This window comes from Protomyctophum parallelum (assembly GCF_964188405.1).
Source record: "Protomyctophum parallelum genome assembly, chromosome: 18".
Taxonomy (NCBI): Eukaryota; Metazoa; Chordata; class Actinopteri; order Myctophiformes; family Myctophidae; genus Protomyctophum; species Protomyctophum parallelum.
The window spans coordinates 30,063,507-30,082,480 of record NC_139716.1 but is presented as its reverse complement, the minus strand read 5'-3'; the positions used below and the strand labels follow the sequence as shown (position 1 = coordinate 30,082,480).

General features: G+C 41.5%; 1 protein-coding gene across 1 annotated transcript in view; it reads left to right on the top strand.

Annotated features, from left to right (window-relative positions):
* The first annotated feature begins 8,334 nt into the window (after positions 1-8,334).
* The window catches only part of slc7a8a (solute carrier family 7 member 8a), a 38,032-nt gene continuing 27,392 nt past the window's right edge, over positions 8,335-18,974 (top strand). Inside the window, exon 1 of the mRNA XM_083788598.1 lies at positions 8,335-9,249. Coding sequence (XP_083644724.1) covers positions 9,105-9,249 — 145 coding nt within the window. The 5' untranslated portion in view covers positions 8,335-9,104. The remainder of the gene's footprint in view (positions 9,250-18,974) is intronic.

Below are 18,974 nucleotides of genomic sequence, written 5' to 3'. Positions count from 1 at the left end.
CTTGTTTGTTTATTAAATGTGTTGTTCATGACTGTCTTAACGGCTGTGGACTTTTGCTGGCATTGGTGGGCTTGTTTGGGCTGCGAACATTTTGAACACGTTGTCCCCGGAACACATGTTTCTGGAGGCATGGTAAACACGGGGGTCAAATTACCATCTACACTCCCACATACTGTACACGGACGCCCCCTCTCCCACCCACCATGCCCCCCCCCCCCTATCCCTCCACCCCTTCTGTCCTCCTCCTATCCCACCTTCCCTCATTCTTGTTTTCAGTTTTCTCTCTCTTTCTTTCTCCCATTCCTCTTTAAATATTTCTTCGCCCACCTTAATTCACTTGTTACTCCCCATATCTCACTGTTTCGGCTGTGACACACACACACACGCACACGAACACGCACACATACACATACACACACACATACTTAAACTATATAGAAGTGTCTATTTGTACGTCTCTAAATGTGTTGATGAATTGAACATGGTGGACCCTGTTGTAAACAAGTGTAATGCTTAATTGGGTCGTCCACTCACAATTAACAGTCTTTGTATTGAGTTTGTGCTTGAAATGCACTGTAATTCTGCAAACTGTTAATAAATATTTAAATCAATCAAAAAACAAACCCCTTGCATCTGCTCCTCTGTGTACGTGTCAATAATAATTATAACTCAGAGTGTAAAAATGGATCAATGTGCGTACACACTACTCAGATGTCCCATAAATGACTCATGCAACATGCCGTCCAAGCTACCCCTCTTGTGTTTCTGTATAAGTATTTATACATGCAGCGTTAATATCTAACTGCACATCACACAAACCCCACATGGGGTTAATGTGTTGTCCAGCTGGGCTTCTGCAAGATTTCTAGGAAAATTGCCGGCGATATCTCACTCACACATCAACATCCTTTCTCCTGTTTCCTGTGTGGTGTTGTTTAGATAAAAACATACAATGCAATAAAAACACAAAACCAGACATCCATTATGATGCTAAAAAACACACACAAAAACTTATTTCTGTTTAGCAACTTTATTTGATTCAATCAGGACCAGCTGATTGCTCCCATCGATGCATTCATGGAGTTCTGTCCATTTTCAGAAAGAGTTCATTGTGTTCATCCATGGAAAAGAATCTGTGCATGTGACATAATTACAGATACGCCTCCTCTTCCTCCTCCCTGCCTCCTCTCCTCCTCATCCTCTCGACCCCATGTGTCGGGGTGTTGAGTCCTGTTTGGAATCGACTCCCAGTCACGGTTAGTCAGCAAATACCTATAGGCCTATGCTTTACTGAGGAAGACGCCATAAGCCTGCATGCCTTTGCTCGCAGTCTCTTAACCATTATGTTGAAAATAGCCGATCTTCAAGCTGCGCGAGCTTGTAGATTGGCAGTTTTCAGCAAAGATTTTAGAGTGCAGGAGGGGACCACTGCTTACTTACTGCTTATTTTACTGGTAAGCTAATAGGGATTAAGACTTTTTAACTTAAGTGATCACATCTAACCTAATAGAACTGTGAATCAGACAATATGTGTTTTTGGGCCTTCCAATCTTTTAGTTTTCTTCCCTTATTGAGAATAATGGAAAGCAAATTGGGGGGTGGACGTTAATGACAATTGTCTCACGGTCTCTCACCAGGTCACCATATTATAGTCGTTCCAAATGACACCTTGTACTTGTCCTTGTCACAGCCAACCATCTATGCATGCCATGTAGTTGTCTACCAATTCTCTCCTCACATTGAAGAGTTTCACCGCCAGGACAGGACAAGGCCAGATCCCCTCCAGGCTAAACAGGCACTGAAAACAAACAGCAGGGGTCGCTAGTGCAGCAACAGGAATATGCCACCATGTCGGCTTCCCATGCTCAAAACACTACAATCGGCTATGCTGCCAACTTCCACAGGTGGTGTTCCCATTTCCGCTTCAGTTTCTTGGATTACTTGATTTTTATAGCTGATTGGTGATTATCCATCCATATAATAGACCAAGACCATGATCAAAGACATGCAGGAGGTTCGATCTATAAATGACAGTCAACTAAAAAAACTTGATTATGCCCCCCCACCCCCCCCCCCCCCCCCATGCCAGTAGAACAGGGTGTTCCTCCATCCATCCATAACAGATCCAGCCCTGTGATTCCATTAAAAAGGACAACAGTCTAACAATAGACCTGACCTTTTCATCAGCCACAATGACAGTGATGACATGAACTTCCTTGATGCTGATAGTGATGATGATGGTGATGATGATGATGATAATGATGATGATGATGATGATGATGATGATGATGATGATGATGATGATCATGGTGATGATGATGATGATGATGATGATGATGATGATGATGATGAAAGACGGAAGTAATTAGCAATTGGGATATCCTGCTCATCAAGATCAAACAAAGGAATTGCTACTGATCTCATTTATTTGAATGGTCACGTCGTTCATCCAACATGACCGTTAGATCGGGACCATGTGACGTATACGTTGAAACATTCACACTCAAGCCTAATTCATAATTCTGTAATACGATGGTATATCGCCTTTACTGTTCTTGTCAGCAAGCGACAATGACAAATAGACATTATATGACACTGCCACTGGCGATGTGATCCAACCAGTAAGATGAGAGGCAGTACAGTTTAGGTGTGGATCAGTTCTTCCTATTAGGTCCTGTCATGGCGGTTCTGGACCAACTTCAGCTCCCTGAGTCTTTGTGCTTTCGTTTGAAATGGTCCCGTTCTACATATTGTGAATGACATTTTTCAATCAATCGATCAAAGTTCCGATGGCATGCAGAACATGTCATTCAGTGGTGCATTTTGACCTCCGTCAATATGGCCTGGATGGGGGTTGCTCATCCATTCGTCCTTTCCGATCCGATCCGTCCGCCTGTCTGACTTGTAACAAATTAACTTGAGAACAGCAAGACAGATGTTTGTGAATGGTCAGTAGGCCTATATAGGCTGCCCCACAGAGCGGATGAAATTTTGTGTCGAAAAGGTCAAAGGTCAAGGTCCTAATAATCATCTAAATTGAGAACAGATGGGTTGGATTTTCATTCAACTTTGTGGGAATAATAATTAGTAGCGTACGTGTTCTCGAAATATGTGCGTATAGGAAATCATCAGGCTCTGAGTTTCTAAGTTGTAAGATGATTCTTGATTCTTTGCAAGACCTTGGAGCAAGCGGAATACTCTGCCTCCTACAGTAAATCATCTGAGAACATTTTTTAAATCATGCCTCTTAGCTGATAATCGATTTTTATCAATTCTTGTTTCATTGTTTGTAAAGCACTTTAGTATACGACACTCAAAAGCACTATCCGAACGAAGGCTGTTGCATAAAGCCATCTGTAATACAGTCTGTATAATTAAGGTTGTTAAACCACCCATTAAGGCCTACTGGCAGGCCCTGGGTTGAAGACCTCTCAATGTCTATGGTCCGACTGGCTGGCCCCATAGCCATTACCTCTGTGTTTGCATGTTATTGTTCCAATTTTCCCAACCACTGAGCAGCAAACCAACCTCAAACACCATGTTATTCATTAACAGAACTAAGAGAATCACTGCATGTATACCCACTCTGTCACTCGCCAAGGAGGCAGAGGATGAGTGAGAGTATGTGTAGTTGTGTACAGTACTATGCACATGTCGTGTGTTCAATTATTCCACCTGTCCATACTGCATGTGTCTTGCGTGTGTGCATGTGACAGTACAGGGCAGGCCAGGACAGGTTTACACAAGTGATAAGGTCCCAGTAACAGCTGACTCAGGTTCACACTCATATCAGGACCTTGTTAAATCAGAGTGCAGACACTTATCTCTCTTTTCCTTTTCCAACAATTCTCTCCTTTTATTCACAGCTTTTGGGCTTTTTGCTCTGTTTGACTTGTTAGAATCTCCTAGTTCTTCTTTTGGACCTTTGAAAATATCCTAAAGTTCATAAATGCTAAATAAATCACTTTGTCACACTTGACATTTGTGTTCCCTTTCCTCTATGATCCATCCATCCATCCATCCATCCATCACACACACACACACACACACACACACACACACACACCCTCACACACACACACACACACACACACACACACACACACACACACACACACACACACACACACACACACACACACACACACACACACACCTAACCTTAACCCATGTCTAACCAATGACTAGTCTAAACTAAGTATGCACCCCATTTTACCATGTTCTAAGTCGTGTGTAAGAACTTAAGAAGCGCATGCTTAAATTACGCTTTGAAACAGTCTAATCAACGAAACAGTGGCAGCTAATAGCTATTCAGATTCAATCAGTGAATGTGAATAGCTATAAGCCATGGCTTTCCTGAAATGCCTGCAATTCTGGTTTCTCATCAACATCACCTAAATGAATGAATAGTTGTTCACTTCAGTAGTTCTGTTTAATTGAGAAAACAAATATATACTTTTGTACGATCATAACTGATGCTGAAGACAGGCAAGACAGAACTAGGAATACGTACAAAAAACATGATGTAAAATACAGTATAAACTAGAACACAAAGTACAGAGAAAGCTTAAGAGCGATTAGGTATAGTTGTGTAGAATGTGTTCATTTCATTCACAAAGTGTGAGCTTGTGGATCTGCTATTTCCGTATAAATCAGGCATTTCAATGCCATCACGGCACCGCCAAAATACATTTTTGTAGAATAAATCAACTGTGATTTAGTTGATTTAGCTACACACCTCACGCTACAGAAACAGGAGATAGGCTCCTGCCCTATGGGGCTCGGCAAGGCTTACTTTTTACTTTTTCAAAATTAGCTGTCAAAATCAACACTGTTGTAGATCATGTTATGCACAGATACTGGGATGTGAGTCAAGCCTTGGGCATATTACAACAACAAGGTCTATTAACACAAATAATCAGTGTAAAATGGGCCACTGGCATATTGAAGACATCTCATCTGTAGTATTCAGATAAGACGTTGTGACATGTAGATGGCAACACTATGCTTGGGTGGCCAGTGGCCAGACCAGTGTAATTACTCCTTACCAAAACGTCAGAGTTTGATGTTGTCAGGGTCATTTTTCCCATGCCCGAACCATACTGAACTAACATACTGAACCAGGAAGGACTGTTTCAATAGGAATAATGTGGGTCAACGCAGTAACGTAAGGGTAATGATGGGTAGTGTGAACACTACCAGTTATAGCTGTTATAAAAGGAACATACTGGTGAGGTGGTCTGGCACATTTAGAGCATTAACATTTAGCTCATTAACTGTGATCAACTGTGGTACGGTACGGTACCGGGTACGGTACGAATTTCCATACCGTACCGTACCTTACCGTACAAATGAAAATCAACTTGTTAGACATAATGTAGGAAATCCAACACGTTTCAGCATCATAATTTTTGTAAATGTTACATTGTCACATATTAAAGCATTTTAAAGTGCATGTTGATATGTCTATAGCCGAAAGTGACCCTGGAGAAAATATGTATGAAACTTCTATGACGTATTGATGTTTCTCAAAATATTTTACTTAAAATATTTTTACGTAAAATGTAAAACCTATGTTTTTTTTTATATTATACAAAAACACTGACAGGGCAGGATATAACATATATTATATAACATATATCAGAAGCCATTATAAAAACAGTACGTTAAAGTATATGGGCAAAAGCTGTGTTTGATTGATTGATTGATTGATTGATTGATTGATTCATTGATTCATTCAAAAGGATACAGACACAAGAAAGCCTGCAGGCTTGTTTCCATTATTGTGTTCCTTTAATAGACAAAGAAAGATGTTGGGATGGTGGTAGTGTATTGTCCTTTTAACCATTTTAGCCCTATACTTTGACCTATGACAAATAGCAAAAATAGCCAATCTACAAGCTCACAACGTACGTATCATATAATGAACATTTTGAAAAAAGTTTTCTTTTAAACAAATATAATAATCTTCGCATGCCCAAAATAGGGACGCCAAGTTGAACGTGGTTAAGGTGACTTTGTGATTCTGTTCACTCAACAGAGTGCTGGTGCTGAGTAGCACTGTTTGTAGATCAACAGGAGAGATTATTATTAGAAGGAAAAAAGGTTATATAACTCTTGCTTTTTGTTCTGGACAGATTATCAGTTGTTCAGGAAAGGCCAGCCTCCGCTGGACAAATCTGCATTTATTTTTTTACCTGTATGTTTATGATTTTATAGAAGAAAATGTATGACTATAATATAAACCTTATTCATATAATGACAGACAGCAAACCACAATAAATCTATGAATCCAAAACATTTAACAATGTCCCATTAGAAAAACTACAGCAGACGTGTGCTCCTTGACCAGTTTTGAACAGAGAAAGCCTTGAGGCTCTGAAGCAACAAGCTGCAGGCACCTGTTCCCAAATATTACACAGGATTTTAGGATTGTTTTGGCCACAAAAACCTTTCAGCTTTGTTATACCATGTCATTTGTCATGTCATGTTTCAACTAATTTGCATCTATGATTAGACTGGCTATACTGCAACAAGTCTAATATTTCACTGATTGTACGCTAGCATAAAATCCTACCACTCGTCGCTCTATTTCCACCCTGAATCAGACACACGTTTGAATTTGGTGACACATGATCTGTCTGTAAGTTAATGCCATGTTAAGCTGTGTTGTGAACAAACAATAAAGTTAGTACCGGTAAGTGACCCACCCTTATATCTTGTTACAGCATCAACAACGCAGAGCAGTTTGCCCCATAGGGCAAAACAGTCAGAGGGTTATGTCCTGGGTCAAATGTCTCTTTATTGTCTCATACTTTCTTCATATTTTTACTTTTACTTACTTGTTAATTGTAATATGTATGATTATTGCAGAGTTGTAAATGTGGGCCAGACCTTCAAATAAAGGTCATGATTTGTAAAGATGGAGCATAAATAGTGATTGTCATGAATTATGACCTTTATCTGCTTGACCTATGCAGTACACACACGTGTGGTTAAGCGCTCATCCCTCCATCTACGTATAGTCTAAGCATAATTGATAGCCGTGATACGATGCCCATCAACACTGCTCATGCTTATCAGAGAGACTGACGTCTGTGCACAATGATACGAGATGCACACACACGCACACGCACACATGCACGCACACATGCACGCACACACACACACACACACACAAACACACACACAAACACACACACACGCACACACACACACACACACACACACACACACACACACACACACACACACACACACACACACACACACACACACACACACACACACACACACACACACACACAATGATGGATGAGTGATCATCAATGATTCAGGTATAGTAGCCATATCCCAGAGTGTTGATCAGCAGTGTGTGAAGACATTGGTATTCAGATGGGGCCTCAGAACAACAAGGTCATCATAGTGTATATAGCCTCTCTCACAAACCTACGTGGCATCTTAAGTGATGATAAAAGCAGGGCTTTTGCCTGTGTAAACTAAGGCTCTAGTCTAGTTTATCACACAACTGTTGTATGACAAATATTACAATTTGTTATAATCCAATGGATTAAAAACAAACAAATACCGGTATACACACATTGAAAAACAAAGTGAATTCATTCATTCATTAATAATCCAAATACTATTCCATGTGCGTTAAGAAGATAAGGGTTATGTTTTGCCCTCGTTTACATAAATGTGTGATAGGAGGAGGAATGTGGCCGGACAAGAAGACGCCATGCAGCAGCTGGACAGACGGTTAACTTTATGGCCTGTCAGTGTCACTGTGCAGGATATCACAGCCTCCCCGCAGTGTAGTAGCGCACTCACTTGTACTTTGTAGTTAAAAGGGCTGCATTTAGAATGAGGCTGCCACATAGAATAAATTAATGAGAGAGAGAGAGAGAGAGAGAGAGAGAGAGAGAGAGACAGACAGACAGACAGACAGACAGACAGACAGACAGACAGACAGACAGACAGACAGACAGACAGACAGACAGACAGACAGACAGACAGACAGACAGACAGACAGACAGACAGACAGACACACACAAGGAGAAGGTGAAAAAGGTAGTCATGTGGGGTTTTTCCTTAGAAGCACATGAGTGGTTATATTTGAGTGGGAGGGAGGGGGGAAACCTGCTGGTTTTGAATAACAGCTGAGAAGATATATTATAGATGGGAGGGTCGTTCTGAAGGAGATAAACAAGCCTTGAGTTGAAGGCATGGAAAGGGGCGTGGTAGACGGCATAAAGGGGGCGGCACTGTACTGTATTCATACTTTATATTTAGGCTACTCAAATACTTTTCCTCTCCAAGTATAGTAGAGGCTACAACAACACTGCTCGGATGTTTACAACTCTGTTCTGAGCGACCCTAAAGAGCATTTTTTTTGTTTTTCTTTTCGTCATTTGCCATTTGAGGCTATAACTTCATTCGGAAGCAGCTTTTTGTTTTGAGCTAGGATGCTCTTTTTTCTCGAACTCATACCTGGAACAAGGAACCAGCTGTGAAAGCGTTTTGGCTCATGTTAGCCTATATCCGAAGAAAAAAGGAAATAATTCCTGCCTATAATAGCCCTAGCATTGCAGAATACCATTGGACTATATGTGACTTTGGCTCATATTGACGAAAGGTTTGGCCACCTGTGAGTGTGTGAGAATTAATCTGGTTATTTATATCGCCTGCACTTTCTGTACCACATCCAATATACAGTCGGGTCTTGTTCACTTTTGACTGACTGATATCCTTTTGTGCATAACAAACCAGCGTGAAACGTTTTTTTACAACACGCACTGCGTATTTTTTTTTGTTTTGTTTTGTTTTTTATAGCAGCCTACATGTTTTCGTCGATTTCTATCATTTTTTTTATTGATTGGCGACCTTTTGAAGGCTATTTTTAGACGGGTGCGAAAACCTATATATAGGCAAAGACACTATAAGACCAAAAAAGACAATTGATCAGTGAGTCGCGTTTGAACACGCGTGTACGCGCGCTGTGGCAGCACATTGAGACATCGTGATCAGTTGACTGACTTCAAGACAGACAGCATCAAGTGCTGAAGTGAAACAGCCAGCCGCTCTTTGCTGAAGCAGCAAACATGACGGACGGTCCGAGGCAACGAGGGAGCGCGTCGGGCTCTGCTGCCGGGGACACCGGCAAGGAGTCTGGGGGAGATGATGGAGGTGGTGGAGTGGCCCTGAAAAAAGAAATTGGTCTTGTGAGCGCCTGTGGTATTATTGTTGGTAAGTACGTGTCTCCTCTCTACAACATTTCTGGCATAGCCTTTATAGGCTACTATACCGTCTTGCATTATTTATTATAGTGTGTGTGTGTGTGTGTGTGTGTGTGTGTGTGTGTGTGTGTGTGTGTGTGTGTGTGTGCGTGTGTGGAGAGATGCACAATCTTTTGGTTTTGTGAGCTATGGTTTTAAACTTTAGGCTACATATTTGATGTGATAGCTCTGTTTACACATTTATTTATTCTATTTCATTACAAACATACCTGTGTTAGTTTGAGTTGTTTTCGTTTATTTATTTATAATGTTCACACTTATTGCGTGCGTGTGAGAGAGACAGAGTGACAGACACTCAGACAGACAGACAGACAGACAGACAGAGCACAGGTTCAGTTGAGTTGTCCATTGTGTTGTGAACTTGTGATGGTGCCATTTGCAGGGCATTCAATTTCAGGGGAACTGTTGGGAACTTGGGAATTGGGATCACATTTCTGGTCTGGTTCAGGTGCAACACAACTGATAAGATACAGTGCAGACATTTATTGAGATTCAGTACGTTTGTAATGAGAGGGTGACTGTGTTGGTCTGTGTTAAAATATACCTGTTGCACCTTCATCAAACTGCAGTTGAACTGGAAATAGTTGATAACTGTGCTTTGCATGGTGAATAAATAAAATACAGTAGCTTTTCTTTTTTTTACAGTTGATTTCCTGTGAGCTCTCTTCAAATAAAAAAAAATAATGGGTTTGGCCCTTTCTTTCTCCACTCCCTGTAGCCATTAATCAGTAAACCTTTGATCACGTCTTTGTATCTGCATGAGCCAAAATGCCACCATAGACAGTCATCCTGCTAACAGGATTAGCTTGGTCTCAATGACATTATAATAACCTGGTTTGATGTAGAGCACTGGTTCTCAAAGCAGGGTCCGGGGACCCCCAAGGGATCCTTTGGGGGTTCCAGGGGGTCCCGGTCCCCTATATATGCGGCAGAATGAGAACACTTGAGCCCAATCTAAACGTTTGGCTATATTTTCTTTTCACATATAGTTTTGACAAATGTTGACATTTGACAACTCTCCTCTTAGGTATATATAACTAGAGAGAGACAGTTATTGATCGTTCAGTTGCCGATGACAGTATACAGCAGTAAACACAAGGCAAGATATACAGGTATAGCAACAAAATACTAATAACTGTGAGTAGACAACAGGTTATACCATACTAGGACTACTGTATATATGTACACAGTAAGAACAGTATATCAATACAGTATAAGTAGTATAGTAAAAATCCAGTATCCATACAGTAACACTGGACATTATAGGACAACAATGAATTGAGACAACTATACTTTTGGGGGTCCCTGCCTGGCACAAAATCCTTTCAAATAATGAATAATGAATTGCATTTTTATAGTGGCGAACAGTCGACGCCAGCGTCCTCACTTCCCACATTCACACACCAATGGTGGCGAGCTCACACCAACCAACTCATTGGAGGCAATGTAGGGTTCAGTGTCTTGCCCAAGGACACTTCGAAAAATGGGGCCTGTGGCAAAATACATTTGATGTGAAAATGCAAACCACTGATGAAGGGACATTGATATGGGAAACTGGCACTGGCAGCACAGTCAGTTCTCTATCAGTGTAATCATCCCGCCCATTTTTACACCCTCCCAGTTAAATTGTTACTCAGACTCATATAGTGCATAGGCAGACAAAACCCTACCTATACCTATTGTTCCGGTACAGACAAATTACAACCTCTTTTTCTATTATTATATTCCTTATAAACACGGGGAAGAACTACTTGGATTAGTGATGGCTGTATAGTGTTATAGTAGAAGTTATATAATTCATTCAATGTACTTGGACAACTTTATGGTATAGTGGCTGGCTACTGGCTATAGACCGGGCATTCTCCACGACCAATTACAAGCTATTAGCTGCAGAGATTAAAACCTCATGTTCCACTTCCCATTAGTTTATATAGGAAATGGTGTCATTGCAATGCAATCAGAATGGAGGTTCAGTCATGGACAGCAAAAGCCTTTGAATAGATCAACACTCAACAGCCTATTCATATCGTCTTTAAAGTCACACTGTGTAGCCTTTTCAATTAAACAAAAGTTATTTGTGATATAATCTTTCACCTGTAAATTCATCCACAATATTCATTCCACATACTGTACATAGTTTAATGTAACAACTTCTCTAAACACAATTTGAGTATCTTCCCCTTGACAGTTGTGACACACACGCCGAAATATAATGAACAATTACAGTTTCAGAGAAGCTGTTGCATTCCAAAATAACATTGGTGCTATAAAGACCATGTTGCAGCATTCGTTGTGGAACGGCACTGTACTGTCAATGGGGTTGTTTCCAACTGAATCCTGGGAACAGCGCCGTAACAGATAACAGAGCTACCAGAGGTGTTAAAAACACATCAGAATGGATGTTACACAGTGGGCTTTTAAGATGTTAAATATGATGCGAAGCATATTGATCACACACACACACACACATGCACACGCACGCACACACCCCCCACACACACAAACACACACACACACACAGATGAGGTACTGTATAGTGTAGGTGGGTTGTCCAGGTAGGTCCCTCAACTGTGTGGTCTCATTGTTTGACCTTGGCCGCATGGAATCGGGTGCGGTGACTCACTCTTGTGTTTCCACGGTAACGGGCGCGAGGGGAAGATCGAAGTTTTTCCCAAGGGTTTTGGTGTAAGAGGGTAAGTGTGTGTGTGAGAGAGAGAGAGAGAGAGAGAGAGAGGCACAGAGAGAAGGACAAGTGAGAGGAAAAACAGCAAGGAAAAGGATGAGGGAGGTGTGAGAGAGGAAGGAGAATGAGAAAGAGAGAGTGAACAGGAATAGTGTTACCTCCGTGATATGTTAAGGTTATAGAAAAAGTCCATACTATATAGAAAGTAGGCTATAGGGGCCTTAATTTTCGGGCCTGCAGCCGCGGCTGCACAAATAACTTTGGGGCAGGCCCGTCTAGAGTTTAAATCAGTCAAAAGGTAGACATCGAAGAGGAAGGATGGATGGGGAAGGATCAACATATATGGATTGTCAGAACTGGTTCTGATACATATACTAATATTGATGACATCAGGGATCTCCATACAGTATTATGGGCTTAATTGCAACAGCAGGTCGCATTTACTATGATATGATCACTGATTTACTATCATCCCTGATGATGTCATAGCGATGTCACAAGACCTATGTCATAGTGATGTGACGAGACCTGGGCACAATATATGGGGGCTTTCCCCCATATATTGTATGGGGATTTTGAGTGACAAGCTTTCCCCATGTATGGGGATTCTGAGTGACAAAAAACGGTCATGAAGGTTTCATAGTTAAATGCGACCTTTTTGGTCGCAATTAAAAGTGAATTTCACTTTTCAAAGTCTAAATTGAGTGCATAAGTATCTATGTTAGCAACACTGGTAAAAACCCCCACAAAATATCATCCTTTATTAACTGCAATTCAACACATGTAATATACATGCTCAAATCTCCATGTGGACTAGCATATATATAGGCCAAACTAAAAGACAATTAAAATTGTGAATTGGAGAACATAAAACCGCCATTCGAACCCAAAACCTTGAATATGCTATGGCCAGGCATTATAAAGCTGCTAATCATGGGTCCCCAGCCACCCTCACATTTTGGGGAATAGAAAGAAATCACAGCCCCGACCATGGGGAGGTGATATAATTAACAAATTGCTCCGCAGAGAAACACTGTGGATACACACACTTGACACTTTAAAGAACCTAATGGCCTGAATGAAGAACTGAGCCTTTCATGTGTTCTATAGTCATGCCCCTTTTTAGACGGTCCCCGAGGTCTTAATTTCTTGCTTTGAGAGTGTTTCATTGTAATGTTCTTGTTGTGCCCCTGCATTTTCCCTTTTCTATATATTTGGCCACAAGGCCCTTAATTATGTACGAGCACTGTTGTTCCTAAATGTTTTTAAGGCTTTTTATGTTTTGATGGCTTTTATATGGTCGAATACTCGAATCACTGTTTCACTTCATTTATTTAACTGTTTAACAGCGTTTTTTTCCATAGCCACACTCTTAACTGTTAACAGACTGCTGGTAGTAACTGGTTATTGCATGTAACATGGCCTCTTGTCATTGGCTCATTGATAGCCCCAGCCTGTATAAAGACATGCCCAAATGCTGCCATGCACTCTATGACTCTGAGGAAGACCGCAAGGTCGAAGCGTTAGTCGTTCTGTATACTTAGCACCTAATAAAAGGCTCTAAATGTCCTCCGTGCTGCTCCAGTGCAGTCCTCTCCTCCTTCTGCAGGCTTGAGGCGCGTTGGTATCTTGTATCTATGTTAGTATATATGAACAATTTGGCAAACAATTAATCGCTTAACCCATTTCGGGAACCGATGTTGGTGTTTTAAGCATTATGTAATACTTTAGCTATTGAAAAATAGCAGATCTACAAGCTACGAGCTTGTAGATCTGCTATTTTTTTGAAAAGTCGTGAAAATGTGGCGCAAATCTTTGAATATATATTTCGGAGCGAACATTCTTTTACTAAAATATTGGCTTCTGGGGGGTGCCTGGAACTACATATTTTGAGATGAGGGTCCGTGTGGCCCAATAGAGATAATTCTGGGGGTCCTTGACATGGTCCTTGAGCACCACTGACATAGAAACATGGGTTTTTCAGAAAAATGTTAGGATTTTGAAGCCTTTTTTTTTTTATTGACCTCAGTCCAAAATGGGTTAATTGATGCACTGATGTTAATTCGAATAACTAGAAGCTCTCTCCTTCATAAGGCTGTGTGTGTGTCTGTATGGCTTTCATTGGATTCTTTGGCCATCCTGAGTCTTTGAGACGTGATTCCTTCGGCCACATTCGGCTCACGTTGAATGCACGAGAAGCGATGGGGGATCAGGTGACTTGTCTCAATCACTCAACTGAGGCTTTGTTCTGTGAGCGGCCCGCTGAAGTTCCTTGAAGTGGGCTAACAAGTACAATATAAAAAAAAAAAAAAGGTTTTATGGGGCTATGGTACAGCACAGGCACTCAGGCAGTCACGTATCCACAATCGACATACACAGGGACATGCACACACACACACACACACACACACACACACACACACACACACACACACACACACACACGTGCGCACACGCACGCGCACACACACGTACAGTAAGTGAACTTTTGACCACTTGGAATAGATTCCCTGATAATGCTGTTTTATTAGCTGCTCCGGCTTTAGCCATGCGGCTGAACTAAGCTCTGTTCCTTTTCACAGACGTCATTTTGAATTAACTTGATTCAGAGAGAGCTCCAAATCATCTATTTAACTAACCGATTTTCTTTTTCACAAATGAAAGCTTGTAGATATAGGCTATATGCTTTGGTGCAACACAATTGTACGATGAAGTATGAAATAAGGCTCAACTATAGTCATTCAGACTAATCGAATTGGGTTGATTAAAAAAAATCCATTCAGATTTATTTTGGTAGATTTTGTTGATCTAAAAAGTGTGCTTCTCGATTCATTTGATTAATCCAAAGAGGGATCAATAACATTGATATTAATATAAAAGAAAGATAATCGACAGTCGCAGCCCTATAAATCTGCACTGACATTTAAACGGTAACATTGTGAGATCTTTGGACAGCCATGAAAGAAGGGAAAAGAGAAGGTCATTCAGTTCACGAAGCAATCTCATCACATCAACAAACCCAATCTCCTTGGGTGAGCTTATGTCATTTTCTATGTCTGCTGCTTGTTTGAACCCATTACGGCCCAGCCTGTCTCCGTACAGTACACTGTACTGTACAGTGTACACTGCCGGGCTGCTGAGGTGATACACCAGAGGGTTCTGGCTGCAGGCCCAGATCGCAGGTCATCCCATGGCTTTAGGAATTTGGAAGGGAGCGGTATCACGCTGATTAGGGTATTAACCCATTTTGGGCGAGAACCCCATTTGGTGATAATTTAGCTATTGAAAAATAGCAGATTTACAAGCTCATAGCGCGCCACTCGGTGGCGCTATGAGCTTGTAGATCTGCTATTTTTGAAAAGTCGTGAAAATGTGGTGCAAATCTTTGAACGTATATTTCAGAGCAGAACATTTTTAACTGAAATATTTGCCTCTGGGGGGGGGGGGTCCCTGGAAACGACATATTTTGAGATGGGGGGGTCCGTGGCCCAATAGAGATAATTCTGGGGGTCCTTGACGTGAAAAAGTTTGAGCTCAAATGACATAGAAACATGGGGTTTTTCAGAAAACTATTAGGAATTAGAAGACTTTTTTTTATCGACATCAGTCCAAAATGGGTTAACATGTAATTATAAGTCCACGGCTGTTAATGGAATATCTTTGTTCAGTTCAGGAGGGCTGATCCAAAGCATTAAACCCATTTGTCTAATGTGGCATCAGTCTCGGTAAGCTTCAGCTAAAACCTCCTGCCATAGTGTGTGTGCAGTCAGTGCACTGCTAATAAACCGCAAGGTGAAGGGGAACAGAAATCTGCTCCGAACGCCGTTTTTAAAACCAAAGCGTCACATGAGGTCCCGTGTAAAAAATGGCTATATACAATAACGTTCACTATACAACATACATGTCGGGCAACTGGCGGTCCGGGGGCCACATGCGGCCCCCACCGTCACTTAATGTGGCCCGCAGGTTAATGTCACAATATTGATATATTGTTGATTTCAGCTGTTTACAATTCCAAACATGCACACATGACCCGCTTTAATTACTTCAGTCTATATATGTAGCTTAAAGGACCACTACACCACTTTTCAACCACACTGCGACACGTTTTGAGCTCGTAGATCAGCTATTTTTGCTACAACAGAAATATGCAATGTGGAAATATAGTGGCCCTCTCCATCGTCAAAGTTTCCCACCCCTGCTCTATAAGATATACAAATATCCTACTGTAGTTTTCTGCAGAGGCCTACAGTAGTGAGAGTACAGGAGAAGAAAGAGTTCCTCTCAGGTGACAGAGGTGACAACGAAACGACATGGAAAAGTATGACACTTTTTTCCATGGCCTCAAACGAGTTTCTGTGCATTTATATGTCAAGGTCAGCAAAAGAGAGGCCTCTGCTCTGACAATAAAGGTCGCATGGATCCCTCGTTGAGGGGGACAATTTGGCAGAAGTGAGTTTTAGAAAGGGGTCACGTTCACTCCTCGTCTGGTCCCAGCTAGGGAAGTAAAGGGACGAACAGGAAACATGGGAGTTCCACCGTAGTCAGCATGTGAAACACACGAACCACACACACACTTGTACGCGTATACTCGGACACACTTAAGAGGCACACTTACACAAACAAAAGGATGCAGACGCACGCATGTTCGTGTACATACAGACACACGCGCACGCATGCGCACACACACACACACACACACACATACAGACAGACACAAGCAAAAATGCATTCATTACACAAACACCCGACTGCAGACACACAAGTCTAAATACTGCAGACTGACTCAAACCAGTCCAAACCAGTGCCTTTGCTGTAGTCGTACAACTTTTTTTCCTGTTGCTTAAGCACAGGGAATCAGACGCAACAGAGGAAAAGTGCTGAGTCCAAAGCACAGCCATGCATCTTTTTCATAGACGTCAAAGGTCAGACACCAAGGACCACCACTGCCACAATAAAGATGTCAACGCAGTGACAAAATGTCCAGTTTGTTTATCACCCCTTCACCTTTTACCTACAAACGGAGTTACATAAGTGAAAGCAGCTATAACCTCACACACTGTAAAAACGTCATGCATATGGAACTTTTTAAGATTGGGTGATTTTGCAATGTCCTGTTCTCCTGTTCTTTCTAGGAACTACTGGCTGTGTGCCATGTAAGGAAAGACGTTGCAGCGTTTTTTTGTCTGTCTTTCAAAATTAACAGGAGGACCTTTTTTTCCCAGAGTAAGCTATTCTTTGATGTTTTCTTTGAGGCATTGTCTGTTGTTATGGTACACAGTAAAATCCAGAGTGTTTTAAACAATTAAACCATGAAATTGTTAAACTCGACTCACATGTGTCAATTTATAAAATGTCAGAGTTGAGAGTTAAATTATCAATGCAGATTTTGCTGTGTATATTATGCACATCTCAATCGAGGAACAATGAAGTCGGTAGGGAAGTATATGCTTTAGTCGGGTGGCATAATGTAGATTAGCACCACACTGCTATACAATTAACAGCACATGTGCACGTGTGCATGCACGCACGCACACACACACACACACACACACACACACACCTCATGATGTGACATTATCATCTTTAACCTTTGTACAGTACCTTTGTACATCTAATCACGCCGTTACGATACAAAGACACGCAGACCTTTGACCCCGACACCTTATTGTTGTCCGTTTTATGCACACGCAGTCACCTCACTTACACTCATGCATCTGATTGGATCGGCTTCTGACCTCTGACTCTCTGTCGCTGTCCTTGTTTGGTTTAGAATGAATGAACCTGTCATTTGAATCCGTCTTGAGCCTGTATAGTATAGGCGGCATCTTTCATGTCAAACCTGAATCCTCTCTCTCACGCACGCACACACACACACACACACACACACACACACACACACACACACACACACACACACACACACACACACACACACACACACACACACACACACACACACTTTTGGATCCTATGTAAACTGCCTTACACTCTGATGATTATTGAGCTTGTCGGGGCATAATTTGCCTCCCTCCCCTCTCCTCTTATCCCAACACCCTTGCACTCTGTCACCTCGCTCTCTCTCTCTCTCTCTCTCTCTCTCTCTCCCCCTCGATCTCCCTGTCTCTCCCTCTCTCTCTCTTAATCTCTCTCTTTCTCTCCCTCTCCCCGTTTCTCAATTCAATTCAATTCAATTCAAAGGAGCTTTATTCGCCTGAGAAAACATACGTTTACATTGCCGAAGCAATGGTGGAACAAATCAATCGAGATAAAACAATAAAATAAACGTGTAAATAGAGCTGTGTTACATTAACACTTTGAGTAATATACTATCTTGTGAAACTATTAAAAAAAGGATTGTGCATTTTCTACCAGAGATAGTAATACATCCATATAGGAGACACTTTATACTTTTGAAAGTTGACAGCAGTATTTCAATGTTTTAAACATTTGGTGGTTTTCAACCTCTCCTTGGGTGATTGTAATCCGTGGGAAGTACATGTCTCTGATATCTTGGTACAGTGGACATAGTATGTGTCTCTGATGTCTTGGTACAGTGGACAGTATGTGTCTCTGATGTCTTGGTACAGTGGACAGTATGTGTCTCTGATGTCTTGGTACAGTGGACAGTATGTGTCTCTGATGTCTCGGTACAGTGGACATAGTATGTGTCTCTGATGTCTTGGTACAGTGGGCATAGTATGTGTCTCTGATGTCTTGGTACAGTGGACAGTATGTGTCTCTGATGTCTTGGTACAGTGGACAGTATGTGTCTCTGATATCTTGGTACAGTGGACAGTATGTGTCTCTGATGTCTTGGTACAGTGGACAGTATGTGTCTCTGATGTCTTGGTACAGTGGACAGTATGTGTCTCTGATGTCTTGGTACAGTGGACAGTATGTGTCTCTGATGTCTCGGTACAGTGGACATAGTATGTGTCTCTGATGTCTTGGTACAGTGGACAGTATGTGTCTCTGATGTCTTGGTACAG